This window comes from Clinocottus analis, unplaced genomic scaffold, assembly GCF_023055335.1.
Source record: "Clinocottus analis isolate CAN_PGR_092001 unplaced genomic scaffold, fCliAna1.0.p SCAF_18, whole genome shotgun sequence".
NCBI lineage: Eukaryota > Metazoa > Chordata > Actinopteri > Perciformes > Cottidae > Clinocottus > Clinocottus analis.
The window spans coordinates 6,362,402-6,378,530 of record NW_027175909.1 but is presented as its reverse complement, the minus strand read 5'-3'; the positions used below and the strand labels follow the sequence as shown (position 1 = coordinate 6,378,530).

The following is a 16,129-nucleotide window of genomic DNA, read 5'->3' as shown; positions in this document are numbered from 1 at the left end:
GCCAAATGTATGAAATGAAAATTGACAAAAGGTATTTCACACAGTGTCAGTTATACTTGAGGACAACATGTGACCAAGCTGACACAAAAATGCAATAAAATCCGTGCAGTGGTGAAACCACACAGGTCTGGAGGCGGGCATCTATTTTTAGAAAGCACACAGAGCAAAGTAACTCATGCTGATTTAATTTTTTTAAAGCCGCTATGTGGAAGTTAGTGCACACAAGAGCAATTAAAAATAAACACATTGCTGCCTTCCGGCCTTCGATGTCGTGTTTTTTTAGGGACAAAAAAGTATCAGGGTGAATTATTGGGGAAATACTCCATTTAGTTCGCGCTGCGGTGGCCTGACCTGATGGACTGTAGCGCTGTGCCAAACAGAAACTGGGGGACAACGTCCACATTTTGTTTCTCCCCAAGAACGCTCCACAAGACGGATGCTCTCCCCATCCATCCTGTCCTCCTCCCTGTCTCTGGAGTGAGCGATGCGGTATTGAAACCATATGCCCTCCTGAATTCCTCACGGATCCTCCCATCCCGTCCAATCCCAGCAGTCTTCTGCTGGCCACGGACACTCGGCTGTCGCGAGGGGGGCCTCCCCGCTTCCTGTGTAGGATCTAAATATTTACACTCCCCGTCGTCCCGAGTGGCGAGGCGGAGAGGTCTTGATGTTTTGGGTTATGTAAAGTCCAATCCTCCAGGACGCCTATTTAACAGTTTGTCCTTCTTAGAGCTGATTTTTTTTTTTAAGAAGAGAAAGTTTTCTCATCCTGATGAAGTCTGGGACACAGAAGCAGATTACGGCCAACCCACCTTTGTCTATTGGCATTACACTACTTCCTCAATTATGAATTCATCATGAATTGACAAATGTATTCCTCTATATACTGAAATAAAGCAGAAATTCGTTACAGAAAGCGCTAATCCACATTGTGAGCACATGGTGTGCCTCTGAGCCTTCTGCTTCACTCGTGTACCCCAGTGTCAGTGTCATCTTCGGGGCAGCTCGACTTAAAGTCTGAAGACATCTCAAGCCAAAGACAACTGGGTAGGAGCACAAGTCTGGAGCCAAAACTGAACATGTGGTAGGATACACTCTAACCGTCCTGTAGCATAACAAGTGATGAGTCTTTGTTCTCTGTTATGTCAGCCAAAGCTTTCATCTAATGCAATTACTTCGAAAAAACCCTGCAGCAATTTCACTGACAACCTGTTGTGTTAACAGCAGCACACAGCAACCTACTGGGAAAGGGAAGGAGATGCACTGCACAAACAGGAAATAGAGCCAAAGAAATCTGAGCTAGGGTTCTTCAGAGTATTAATGAGAACAAACCCACTTGTCCCACAAATGCGTCTGTACACCACGCAGATGGTAGAGGCATTTAACAGGGGAGCAGGAGAAGAAATCAAAGGTAAATCGCTTCCCAGGTAGTCAGCCAAGTGGAGCCGCTTACAGCTGTGACAGTGCAGCTGTGTCCTGGCACCAGAGGACCAAATTAGCCGGCTATGGTCCTGATTTAGTCCGGTTTTTAAGGTGCAGGCTTGAACCGATTTGGGCTGAGAATCAGCTCAAGTCTCTGGAATCAGCTCAAGTACACTTCGGCTGATTCTCGACATCATTTATCACGAGTCTCACTGGAGACCGGCAAGCTGATGTGCACAGCTGAGGCGACCTGAAGCTCAGCAGATACACAGCGTGTTGAGATATTTAGATACACCATACTATGCCGTGTGCTTTGTAGACTAAACATTACTGTACTCAGTTTTACATATATGTCTGATTGTGGAATCACAGATTGAAGTGGTACAAGTAACGCTGATCCTTCAGGCGAGTATGCACGCCAATGCCTAGTGCCCGTGCAGGAAGCAGCGTGCAAACCAATGTTTAGTCGCCAGACCTTAACCACACTTTACTTATTTGAATTTTCCACAATAATCTTTCCATTGTTTTATATACTATACTGTACCATAGTTGCCATGCGCAGATGCTGGAGAAAGCAAGACTTTAAGGACACGTTGAACATGGGCAGAAGAAAAGTTGTTGCACATTAACACATAAATATATCACCAATACTCTGAGACATGTTGCTTAGAGTCAAAGCTTTGGTCCAGGAAAGCTTAATATTAACACAAATTAGCGAAGTATCCGCATATGAACAGCGGGCTCCCTGAGCGCTTGCTTTCTGTACTGCTCTAGTCACACAATGAAGCCTCACAGGAGCAGCTTAGCTGTGAGCGCTGTAGCGTCTGGCCAGAACCACGCAGCAGGTGAAAGGTGGGCGGATTAGGGTTTGATTTAATTTGAAAAGCTTGCAGAGTTCATAACACGAGGCTTATACCTGCTCATGACATCATACTGCTGAGTGGCGAGGGAAGCGGGGAGGACTAATGAGGAGGTTCAGAGGATGAGGTCACCTGTCAAGATGCATTTGCCGTGGATATTCATTCGGCCACATTTTTGTGGCTCTGACGTTTCGCCGTGTTGTCAAAAAATATCTCGTGAGCACTCAAACTATTCCACAATGCAACAGAAAAAAAGTAATAACTAGTCTCTCGGTCTCATAAATCATCTCTTCTTGTTACATGTTTTCTTCCTCCTCTATACTCTCCCTAACACCACCCATGTATCTCATACTCATCCAACTCTCTGGCTCAACTCGTGTGGAGAGGCGCCACAGAAACCCCCTTCATAAATAAAACATTGTGTGTATATAGCTCTGGAAAACACCACATTCACTGCTCAATACGCAGGTTTCAGGATACACTTCACCCATACGGGGAAAGTAAAAACAGACTTTGAACATCATCCCTGTGCTGGGATTTTCCTCTGATGCGGGCTGATTAGAGAGAAATCCGGATAAAGTCAGGTCCAATTCATCAAGCGTCTCAAAGAGGAGCACTTCAAACACATGCTACACATGCACCGATCCCAACAGGTTAGACGTCGGTTACGGATGTCCTGAGGTTGGATTGTTTGATGAGGTCAGTTGAGGTTCAGTGTTCGTGGAGCGGACATCAGACTGACCTGCGGGGCCGAGCCCTCTGGATCCGTCCTGTGGTTGCGTGGACCGGTTGCGGTTCTGCTGGCGACGTTTCCCGCCCGTGGAGCGGGCGCTGCGGATATGCACGTCACTGACTTTGAAGAACGCCACCATGAAAGGCTGCTTCTCCAGCGCATCGTCGCGCCCGACCAGCCCCGCCTCCTTGGAGCTGATGCTCTGGCCTGTTTCAGAAGACACGGCGCATAGAAAGAAAATGTACTATAATAGTCAGGATTTAATTACTAGAAGTTGCCTGAAGACTCTTGTGAGAAAGTGACTTACTTAAAAACTTTAAAAGTTGCTTTCCGCTATTATCTTGTGAGATTGTGTGCTTTAAAAGTGAAACAAAGACTGAAACACAACGACATGTCTTACCGCTGCTGGTCTCCACGCTGACCTGCAGGCCCAGATTGTGTGCCGGGTTCATCACCCACAGGTTGCTGGTGGCCGTGATGTCAAACTCCAGCCAGCCCTCCTCAGACGCCCACAGCCTGCGAGACTCCAGCAGGAAGAGGTCTGCCTCTCTGGGAGAAGACACACGCAAATGAACAGATCAGAGATTTTAATCTAGATATGTTTGGGACTTGACTGTGTCAAGAAGCAGGCGAAACAGATTAGCCAAGGAAACTTGTCTTGGGTACATTTTGCAACAAATGTCATCTCATAAAAAAAAAAGATGACGGGAAGGAAAGAAATGAAACACTGTTATCAACTGGAAAAGATGTCGTTGAAGCACTCTAAGTTAACTAGTGTATCTTATTATCCAAGGTGACCTTTGAGGTTCAGAGCAGGCGCGCGAGTCTGCACGCGTCAGCTTTTTGTCGACCAGGTTTTTAAGTTCTTTGAGGTTTTCCAACTATCTACCCCACTGGGCCGTCGTCGTCAAAAAGGATTACTTAATCAAACTAGGTGAAGAATATTATCATCATTTTAGAATAAAAGACGGAGCCAACACAATATATAAGAAAGGTACATGAAACAAACTATTTTGGTAAGAGAAGAAAATGACGACTTCCAGTGAGAGCGAAGGTGAAATAAAGAGTCTAATGTCTTTGACTGTTCATGATTATGCACTCTAGTTGTTGGTATATTGTATTTTCTTTTCTTTAGTCAATCAATCGACGGCGTAGAATAGAGAAGTACGGTAACGTGCCGTTATACTGTAGCTCAGAACACCAGCAGACTGATCGACCTCTTTGAGAAACCAAAGGAAACACAGGAGCTGGTGCTTTGTATCAGGGTAACAGGATCATAACAAAATGACAGAAAGATGAATGGCTGTACTTAACAGAAAGAAAACCCGACAGTGTATTGAACTCCACTGTAGGTTTAACCATACAGTCCACCTCTCTGAGGGACAGGGGGAAAAAAGGAAGGTATTAAATCGTTGGTATCAGGCTACAGGTATGTTTATATCATTTACAATATTGTGTGCGAACGAAATCGGGCCGCGAAATGAAATAACGTGTCACGCAGGGGAAGAAAAAAGACCCACGCAATACAACCGAGCAGGAATTAATGAAAAGAGAGCAGAGGAGTTGCAAAGAAAAGACAGAGTATGAGTGATAAGAGGGCCTGTCCTCCCACCATCCCATTACAGTAGTAATGACACAGCGTCGGGTCTGTCGGACCCTCTTTCAGAGCCAACATCAAAGACTCACAATCATCCAGGTGTTCGGAGAATGCCCCTGCAGTCATGCATCAGAGGCCCCTCTTTATTGGTCATTAATGAGAGTGTTTCTGACAGTTTCCGTATTAGCCTCTATTCCTCTCTCTCTCTCACACACACACACACACACACACACTCTCCTCCTCTGCTAAGTTCACACATTTGTCACAGCGTGAGCCAGTGTGCCAATGTTTCCACCTCATCGTCACAGCCGCTGTTTGGCTCACGTAGGGCGGTGGGGGGGGTCCATCAGAGAGCCGCCTGCAGGGTGAAGGCTACTGAGAGCCTACTGTAAAACCTCTCATTGACTGACTGCTTAAATGAACTGGAATAATAAGGTGAAAGGTGAAAGGTGTGGGTTTTTTTTAACTACAATAAATCTTCTTTATAAGTCTTGTCAGTGAATGTTGTTAAAAATGTAACGCAAGGTGGGAGAGCGTAGCACACAGCTGGCCTGGTTATTTCATGCGCTTTCATCTTTTAAACCGCTGAAAGGGACCATTTGTAAGATTGTAAAAGCAATAAGCAAGATGAATAGGATGCGGAGGTTTTTAGTACGAGAAAGAGATTTATAACTGAATCAGAGTAAAGGCAATACTACGGTTAAATACTCGCTCATGGCAAACAGGAATAATGTCCTCTTGTTAGGTTTAATAGCTGGTAAAATGCAGCTGAATGGGATTGGGTCACTACAAACAGCCTTCGCAGCAACTTGCCCTTTCTCAATACGATGTCAGGCTTGCCACATTTCTGGCATTGTAATCTCACACATTCCTTCCTTGCTCTTCTTAAAACCGCCCCAATCAAATGAAAAGTACAAAGGGTGTCAGGGTAATTAAGCGCTCTTTCATTAAGGCTTAGAGTCGAAACAGGAGTCAGGTTTTTACGGGAAGGAGGGGCACGAGAAAGTTAATAGGCTCCCCACTGGCGATTACATACATACTAAAGGTTTTGCAGAAGGCAGAAAATAACAACAACCAAGACTCGACAGCAAACAAAAAAACAAATCGTGAACTGAAGACAATGAAGACAGGAATGGAAAAAAATGAGAACAGCTGCAACTTTAATGTTGTTTAGACATCACTGGTCCTGTCAGTGGATGCCTGTTGCACCTTGAATCCTCTCCTACAAAGCACAAACACATCGGGAGCAAATATTTCTCCAACTGATAGCACACTATCAAGGCTGTAATCTTCTTCAAGGTGGAAACCTGTCCTACAATAATACAGAAATTGGAGATATATGGGCCCTTTAATCTCCAAATATCTCCAAAAATAAAGGGCTTTACCTCCAGGCTGGAGTGCACAAACCACCCATTGTAGGGTTGAAGGAATGCACTAAATAAGAAGGTCTTGATACCCAAAGAAACCGTTTGACAGACAGAAAAATATACTTTGCAAACATCTTAAGCTACCTTTTCAATCTGCAGGCCTAAGTGGATCAACTTTAGCCGAGAACTGTACTGAGAGAACATTTGGTGTTAAAAACCTACCTTAAGGGGTTTTGTATCTATCTTCAACCCACAATAATACATGAATCGAGTGTAACAGGTCTCCGTGCACCAAGCTTTAAACAAAACATAAACCGCGATGTGCATTCATTGAGAAACAAAATATACTGGCCGATATAAAAATGTATTTCAGGAATTCTCTTCATGTTGGAGTTCTCGCTGGGCGGGCTTGATAAAACACAAATATCATTCAGAAATCTTACTGGATGTTTATCTTCCCCTGCAGACGTAATGTAAATGTTTGGCGTGTAGCTGCGCTCATTTAGCTGTGCTATTTCTGTAGGACGTGGTCTTACTTGATTTTACAATATAAACACGCAAGGGCCCCGAGTCTGTGTAACACACATGCAGTGGGACTGACAAAGAGAAACACACATGGAGACGCAACTAAATCATAGTCTTCACCTGTGTGTATCCAGCAAAGGTCAGCAGTGCATGCTCGCTATTTCCAGTACCACCCTCTTTTCCTGACTTGTTGATTCCCAGTACAAGCACAGTGCAAACCTGCCAGACTCTACTCTGGGCGGATTAATGCACACGCAGGTTGTACGTTCAAGTCCACCGAACTTTATTCGAGATTTCACACAATACGCCAAAGCTTCATATGATGCCAAATATACACAACCGTGTGTATTTAGGATGCTGAAGTATCCATATGGTGCACAGAATTATGTTGTGCGTCATTTATGTAAGAAACAAAGATCTTTATGTGCATGTCAATATTGAAACTGCGTTCAATGTACGTGTGTGTGTGTGTGTGTGTGTGTGTGTGTGTGTGTGTGTGTGTCTTACCTGTGAGGATGCTCCTTGATCACCTGGTAGACTTTGAGGAGGAAGGTGTCATTGCGGAAGGCGCGGCTCACACACTCCTTGTAGAGGCGAAACTCTGCTGCGGTGACGGCCTCGCCCTCTGGGATCTGTGAGAGGTTGAACTTAAACTCCTTGTGGTGACGCCGCTGCGGAGAGAGCTCCCTGTCGTACTCCACTGTGGGATGGAAACACACACACACACACACACATAGGATTAAATCATTGGGCACAAAGAGAAAGAGACAGTAAAGATAATATCGAGAGACACGTGGAAAAACTTCACTCTCTCTGCATGAAGTTAAATACTGGAATGCAAGTTTTCTGCTCCTGCACTTAATGGTTTAATTACATTTTGTACTTCAGCAAGTCAATGATGTGTCCCCTACATTACTTTCCTATGGACAGCATTGTCTCTGAACTTTAATGTCCATTCAGTGACTTGTGTCTGGATTATCATGCATTCTCTACAAATAGGATCAAATTGCATATTTACAAACAGGCTTCAGAGTAAATATACAGTAGTAAGTGATAAGAAGATATCCTGCGCTGAGGTCAACCATAGAAGCCTTTAAAACGATCACATGTGATTTATCCTTTAAGTCTAATAGGGTAAGTGGCTTCCAGTTTCCCTAAATAAACCCCTGTTATCATCAGTCCGAAGCAAAAGCCCATGACCACTTCTGACGGCGTGAAATGACAAAACCAACAAATGTGCTCCCTCCTTTGCTTTTAAGTGCAATATGCACCATAATGATACTGTGCTCTCCGGGGATTTGGTTCCTGTCTCCGCTGGAGGGTTTTCTCCCACAGCAAAGAGCCGGCAGAGTCAGTCTGTCGACGGACACGAAGAGTGAGAGAGGGAAATGAATAAAGAGGGGCATGTCGAGTGCAATTAGAAGGTCGCGTACAGAAATACCCGTGCAGACATAAACAGTAAATGCAAAGCCTCAAATATGTGCTATATTCTGCAAAACACAGAGAAAAACTAACAGAATTGCTCGGGTACCCGGAACGCAGATCGACACACTCTCACTGTTCTTACTCCATCACACGCTTACTGATTTAAATACTTTCAACACACACACTCTCCATCATCGTCATCTAGTTTCCAGTCAGTGCAGCGAGCTTCAGCACCGCAGACTGTAAGTGCAGACGCACTTGGAACCAGCCAGGATGTATACAGTGGGACTAAACATATAAAACATAACACTGTAATGTTATGTGTTGTCTGAGCACTTTATCTCATACTTAATTTAATACACGTTGCACTGTGTTGTCGTTGACTGTTGATTGTTGCTCGTCTCGTCTGACGTCTCATGTCTAATGTTGCACGTCCCGCCGAGGTAAATTCCTCGTTTGTGAAAACATTCCTGGCAATAAACGGTTTTTGATTCGGATTCTCGTACGTCCAACATCACGCATCGAACTGCATCAGTCCATCTACTACTACCTGCAAGGTTTTAGTAAAGATCATTTTGGAAAATCCACTTATTTGTCTTTTTGCAAGGATTAAAAGAGAAGGTTGATACCACTCTCAAAAATGCAGAATGTAAAGCTACACACAGCTCGTTTAGCTTAGCATAAATACTATAAACAAGGTGGCGTTGCTATCCATGACATATATAGTGTTCAAAATGTCAAGTTGCAGCACAACTAGCTGGTCCTGTTAGCTTATAGAAGCATGTTGGACATATTCAAAAAAGTGATTACTTTATGCCAAAGTGTATGAAACACGTACTTTTACTTTATTCAAACAGATATGTTCTTTTTTTGAAGATTCCTTGGGATAATTTTATAGTCGAAAGCTCTGGTAAGAAGAATTTGGTTTTGTCCCCAAGCCAGGCTTGTTAAAACTTTCTGGTAATTTTATGATGTGGGGACCCACCCAAAATGGACCAATGACACATTTTGTTCCCCGAGTCATACCCAAAGAGAAAATTGTGTTGATGTGAGAACATTGGAACCAATCAGACTCTCCCGAAAGTGCCAGCCCCACCTTGTACCCACACCCAGGAAGGTCAAAGCTCCCCTCATCCCCAGACATTTCAAAGTTACATAAAAGCTGAAGTTAAGTAAGAAATGAGCAGAAAAGGCAGGGAGGGAGGGCGTGTCTTCCTAGCTTCATTGGGTTTCTGAGGAAAAACTTTGAAGGCCCGTCCTGAAGCACACGGCTGTGACTTGATCGAAACAAATTACAATAATTGAAGCCTCTCAGTTTGCGTCTGAGCCAGTTCTGCCTCTCTCTACTTCAAATGCTTTCCAATGGAGCAAACACAAAACAAAATCACCCACAGAGAACAAAATTGAATTCACGTCATCGTCACTGTGACTTCGAGCAGATGTGACGGGGACCATTTCATCATCCCACTCCGCAAGCTGCCCACCTCACACCACCGACACGGACGTCGCAGTAATGTGTGTGATAACTGGTCTGGTCTTGTGTTGAAGGAAAGATAGATCTGCTAAGCTTGTGTGTCAGTGTGTGTAGGCTTTAAAGCAGAGGTCATGGTACTCTAAATGACTTTACAACACTCCCTTCAACGGCCCTGGGCCTAAACACCAGCAGCCTGGAATTTCATTTTCCCTGAACAAGAATCTACCGACTTTTTGGCTCCACAACTCTTCGATAAACTGACTGTAGGTGGTGAGAAGGTCAGGAGGAGTTTCACATGGATCAAATATTTATTACATCTGCTGCGATGCACATTAAATGTACAATATATCAGGCACCTGGCCGTGTCGGCAATCTATGCATCAGAAAGCTATTTCAGATTAGATCTGGGGAACCTCATAAAAATATACTATTGGTTGCATTATGGGAAATAAAGGATGTTTTGGATCTTTTACATCTCAGCCTCTGTTGCTTGGCTTTTGAAAATTCTTCTTTTCTTATTTATCCGCCACTCACACATCCTCCAACTTCAAGAAAAAACAAATGCTAAATTGATTTAAAGCATCTTTAATGTTGGATGTTATTCATAAGTTACAGCCGCGCCATGATTGTGTTACCACTTGTGTTACAACCAGTAAGCCGACCTTAACAGGCTGCTCATGATAACCGTTTGAGATGACGTGAACGCGGCATTAGTAAGATAAGGTAAGATAAAATAATAATTTTTTAGTTCCTCAGTAGGGAAATTTGCAGCTTTAAAGCAGCAGACGGACAAAGTGTCCACAAGAGACACGTAGAAAAAACAAGTAACATAAATAAACAGTAAAACAGGAAAAGAAAAACAGTAAAGAATCCACAATATTATGTATTGATTGACAGAATACCTATACAGTACGCTCCTCTGACCTCTGAACATTACACATGCACAAACTGAGTTATCCAGTACAGCCTGGGTCTTCCAGTGAGAGTGTTAACAGCCTCGTCTAGTCCTAGATGTCATCGCACAGCTTCTTATAGGAGAGGGAAGTCGTTTTGAGCAGCCTCTATTGCAATTAAAACCATGAATTATGAAGACGGCAACAGTCTCACAACTCACATTATCGCACACGTTATCGCTGCAGTCCTCTGCGAGGCTGAGCCACAGTGCTAGCGGCTAAGTAGCATCCCAGCTGCCTCTCCACCTTCTCAGCTTGAAATTCGATTGAGATCCACTGAGGTTTTGCATCTAAAATCAAAGGGAAGTCTTCACACGGCGTGTACAGGGAGCGTAACCTCTGCGCTAATCTACCATGACGTGAGCTTTGAGACAGGAACACACAGAAGGGAAAAGGGATTTAGATTTGGATGATTCAGAGAGGAATTCAGTCAGAGTGATTCTAAAGATGGGGAAGGAGTGATTATAGGAGTGATTTGGTGCAAACGGTGCTCTATGGGAAGTGCTGTGTTATTGTGTCATGTGTGTGAATACTAATCTGTAGGTGTATTTTATGGCTTTATTTTATTACCATACTCCCATCGCTGGTCACGGGTTCATGAGAAAATGCAAAAAACATACAAAGTTTATGGTTTTCTTTCACTCACTCGCGCTTGAACCCACACAGAGGCCGTCAAGGTTAACCAGAAAATATGACAACAGCGGGGGAAACTTTCTCTGATGATTCACCAAAACACTGTGGGTGACTTAATATCTGGGAGGAGAAACAGAAAGACAACAAGAGAAATAAAGAGAACGAATAACTGATGCTGCGCGAGAGAGAGAGAGAGAGAACAACGAATGGAGAAAGAGAAAGCAAGAGAAGAATGAAAGATTGAGGCAGTTAGTGAAAGAAAGAAAGAGAGTGAGACAGACGATTGGCAGATTCACTTGGCCACTTTACTTCTCATTTCCACCTGCGCAACATCTGGTGCGGCTGTCTTGTCCCTGCTGCTGTAGATATGGCAACCCCCGCACAGACAGACACACACACACATTAACACACACACACACACACACACACACACACACACAGTGACCCTGTGAATATCTTGCTATCACATATGGTCATTATATTGAGTCAGCACATGCTGAGGGGTTATTAGTTCATATGTCCTGAAGAAAAACTGATTTATAAGCTTTGTGAATATGACTTGAAATTCAGTCATCAATATTTTTAAATGTAGAACATTAGAAACGTGTCAGTATATTTAGCTAATAGTCCAAGTCACATGGTAATTGTCTTTTATTATATGTGAATATCTCATAAATATATTCTACATTCTAAACAATATGCATTTGTATATATGTAATGGCATACAGATAAAAATTGTCAGCCTATGAATCTCATGAAACGAGATGCACGCCCCCTTTAAGAAGCGAAGGAAGGGAAAAGGTGCTGAAAGAAATGCATGTGAGTGAAAGTTGAGCCAGAAAGCTATCTGTGCAGAGAGGCAGGCGGCTCAGCAGACACATACAAGATAGAGGAAGAGACACACTTTAATGTGATAGTGACTGATAACCACGGACTCTGGAGTAAAAACAACTTAACCTTGAAGGTTTGCGAGGACGCAATCCCCAACTTGGTTGTTATAATAGAAAAATCGGAAAAAGAAGAAGGAATGGGATGAAAGTAGAAGAAAAAAGAAAGGAAGGAAGGACGACTCATTTGAGAGATTTCCAGGATGTTTAGCGGAAGAGGAGAGCAGTGTTCGTCGATGTGAAGCAGAAAAAGTGCGGCTGTGCAGGAGGGGCCTTGGGGTGGTTGACAGGCTGACTCGTCCGTGGTCAGTGGTCAGCGAGTTTGCTCATACTCCTGATGCCGTCCAGCCAATCCCTCGGAGGGACAGCTGGCGACCAGCCGCCTGCATCAAGTCCCTCCTGCTTTCTCTCACTCGTCCCACAAGCTCGGAGCAAAACAACCAACAGCCATCTTCTCTCACCAAAATACTTTTTTTCGCCTTTCTTCAACACTCACTCTGTCAAATTAATTAAAGGGAACGTTGTGGATGGTTTTCTCCAAGCTGGTGTCGTCACAGATCTGTCCATTTTAGAAAAGGGAACTATTGAACATTTCCAGCTTCAAAGCTGGAGGAGTAATTTATTGTCATTGTGGTGCCGAGGCCTGTGCAAGGAACAAGCACTACAGGCATTCGACACACGTTTGACCCAACTATCTGAAGAAAAAAGTGTGACTTCTATACATATATTATTGCTAAAATACTTTTCCAGTGTTACTGATGTAGACTTTTCTGTAGCAGCAGTGCTGCAATGCAGATTACAAAGAACAGAGCACCTGTGACCCAGATAATAAGAGTCTTATGGGAGCTCTTATTAGATCTGTCAGTAACATTTTACTAGGTACCAGTTTGATGACAGACAAAGAGATTTGGTTCATATGGCCAATTCAAACATGGACTTTTCATCCACCTACAGTTGCAGACAAGTAAAACACATGCAAATCCCTCCCCCTCAGACAGAAGCGCGCTGAACGAGTTTGTGGTATTTTGGGCCACAAAACATTCAGGCAAGATGATAAGCTTTGGCTGAAAAGTGCATTTTACAGGATAATGATACATTCATTTTCCAAGATTGTCCTTAAGTCGGTTGTTTTAAAAGACACCAATAATACTTATCCTGAATTATAGAGATTGAAATGGATCTCTTATGTACCAGAGGGACACAGCAGACTAATGCATTTCCTCAGAAGCACTCGGCACCTAATTGTGTATATATGCATTTACAAAAATTCACCCGGACTCACCCATGCACCACCATAACCTCCACAACATATTCCTACTTGATTAGCATGAAATGTAAATAATACCGTGCAATAGGAATGGAATTCCCATAATGCACCTCACAATCTCCGGCTTACTCTGCGTCTTCCTCCCAACAGCAGAGAGGCGATGTGGCCGTTCACTTTGTGAAGTACATTTTAAGTATGATTTAAAAGACATGTCCATGCTCTGGCTCGCTGTCTTTATGGTAATGTTTGGTTTCAGGCTTTCCACTCAGTGTCTCCTGGTAGAAATAGGATGATTGCCGTCGGAACCACTGACCTTGTTGAACTAACATGAGAACAAGAAGCCAGTGTAGCTGTAAAACAAGCTGAGTTTTCTTTGCAGGAAAGATCCCAGTACATTCTCAATGAGCAAGCTTTGTGGAGGTTTTATGCAGAGAGCATGCAAAACTGGATCCTGAAAGACACTCACAAAGATCTCTGCGTTCTAATTTAATCTTAAATTTACTATTTCCTCTGACCCAGAATGCATCACACTGATGGCTAGGAGAGGGAGGCAAAATTAGTGAATGAGGGAAAGGAAAGAATAATAAAGCAGACTTATATAAACCAATAATTTAAAAAAAAAGTTCTGGATGTGCAAGACATGACAAGAATTCATCTGTGATTACGTAATTACAGCCCATCTGTTTTTTTTCTTCAGATTGATGGTTTCTGATGATAGGTCAGACATGCTCTTGTCTTCCATTTATCGCTAATTCGTCCAAAGTCCCTAGTTAGTGGTTTGGCCCGTCAGGTTGACTTTCGCGGGGGAACGTTTGCAGTTGATACAATAACAACTCTTCAGCGATCGCCACTATTTCATGAAGAAGAATCGCATGCAGTAAGCACCCGGTCTTTCTGAAGAGGCCCAAACCAGATTGTACGCTTCAAACTTTTTAACCGTTGGCTGCGGAGCAGCGTGGAAAGATAAAACACGGAGACAGCTGTTAAGTTCTGCACAGCAGATGAATATTGGCAGCTTACAATACACACACAAACAAAACACCGCGGCGGTGCGAGCTGCCTGTGTTGCCACTATGCTCGGCCGACACCGGGAGCCGTTTCCGTCCTCTGCTGAGTGTTGTGGCTCTTTGTAGTCGGGCAGCTGGCAGGGCAGCTCCTGGGGTCGATGTACACAGACCGAGGGGCTGCGAGTCCACGGGGAGTCGTCATTAACTTTGAACAAGTGTGTGGTGTGTGTATGTGTGGTTTTGTCTTTGGAGACTCATCCTATGCTCTGATCTTCCCCTCTGACCCACCATCAAAGCCGACACACTGAGACCCACAGGACCAGCCGAGGGCCACCGGCAAGAGCGAGAGTTTATGTCCAGTACGTGGAAGCACAAACACACCTCAGGACGTTTCACGATAGGGCTTTCACGCACACGCATGGTGGGTCGTTACACGCATGTGCGCACGGGCATAGGTACAGATGTAAATGTCAAAGCTAAGAATGAAAAGACAACACTTGCGTTACAGGATCACACACACACACACACACACACACACACACACACAGTCCCGGAGGTCAGTGGTGTGAGAACTGATGGCCAGGCAGGAGCATCAGCCCATAGCGAGGATTTGAGGCGGTGAGACCGGCCCTTTTGCAGACGGTCAGGCCCCATTAGCAAACACAGCACAGCAGCAGACATCTTTACTCTCAATGTCCTGGAATCAGTACAGTAACAGTAAATACTGATTACTGGTATGTGTCCCATACAGACAGCCAGAAATATGCTTCATCTAACCAGGCCAGGTACCTGTAAGGGTAGTACTATTTCAAGTTTAAGTATTTGCAATACTTTTATTTAAAAAATTATATTTTTTGACGACAAAAACAGTGAGACAACCCACATGAAAGCTTTTGTTTACTGCTTAAATCAGCATGTTTGTTTGTTTCCTGGTAAAATCCAGTGGTGTACAGGAAATAATTTCAATGTTTCAAGCAGGTATGTTTGAAGTAAACAAAAAGAACCGGGTAAAGTAGCTTGCAGTGCAACAACAACAATTTTACTATTTAGATTAATCTTCGCTCGTCAACAGCACAGATTAGAAATTGTGGCATGATTCAACGTAATTGTGATTTAATTTGTTTTAAATTGGGTTTTTCATCATTGCAAAATGTACAGTCAAAGAAACAGTAACATGTGTAGGAAATCCAGCAGGTTTCCCACTTGGAAGCCCTTCAACACTGTTTGTGATTACAATGTGACAGCTTGGTTACGGGAGCTTTCCACGACTATGCAAGGCAGGATTAGCACTAGAACGCCTGCATGACTGTATATAAGAAGAGGACATAGCCGACGTGGCGTCGACCCATTGGTTCATGGACTGCCGTTTTGAAGCCTCGAATTTTAGCCGTCGCCAGCTTGGTTGCTGGCCGTCTGCATCTTGGCTTTATGTAAACAGATGTGACACGAGAGGGTAGATCCTAGTACCACCGAACACTACACACTGAATACAACATTTTGACTCTAAGGGGACCATCATTTACGAAATAAACATCATGTTGTATTGAAGAAGACTTGAAAGAAGTGATTGAGACCATAAACTCATGTTTACGATGTTTACTGGGGGAATAAATCAAGAGAGAAGTATGAGTCACCCCCTGATGGCTATTTAAAAGAACGCTTACTTAAGGCACTTCCGCAATGGATCCACTTTTCAGAGCCAGAGGTTGCCGCCTGGGTAAAACATTGTCTAAGTGCAAATAGCACAAACTAACACAGCTCTGCCTGGAAGTTTGGCTTTCTAAGCTGCGTTTTCTCCGCTTTCACACACACATACACAAACGCATCAATGGCGTGGATATCCAGCCTGCTCTTCTTATTACCTCCCACAGGTTACACTACAAAATGACCTCACCGGTCAGGCATCCCCAAGAACAAAGACCCCATTTGAACCATATAATCACATTTTTCTACAGTCATCGTCCTCCATATATTCCTTG

The 16,129-nt window shown here is 43.7% G+C and overlaps 1 protein-coding gene across 2 annotated transcripts in view; it reads right to left on the bottom strand.

The window, feature by feature from the left end:
* The window catches only part of bmp6 (bone morphogenetic protein 6), a 39,011-nt gene that overhangs the window by 8,414 nt on the left and 14,468 nt on the right, over nt 1-16,129 (bottom strand). For both annotated transcript variants that reach the window (XM_068581632.1, XM_068581633.1), the window contains exons 2-4: nt 7,012-7,204; nt 3,416-3,564; nt 3,025-3,222 (exon numbers count right to left, since the gene is read on the bottom strand). In XM_068581632.1, coding sequence (XP_068437733.1) covers nt 3,025-3,222; nt 3,416-3,564; nt 7,012-7,204 — 540 coding nt within the window. The remainder of the gene's footprint in view (nt 1-3,024; nt 3,223-3,415; nt 3,565-7,011; nt 7,205-16,129) is intronic.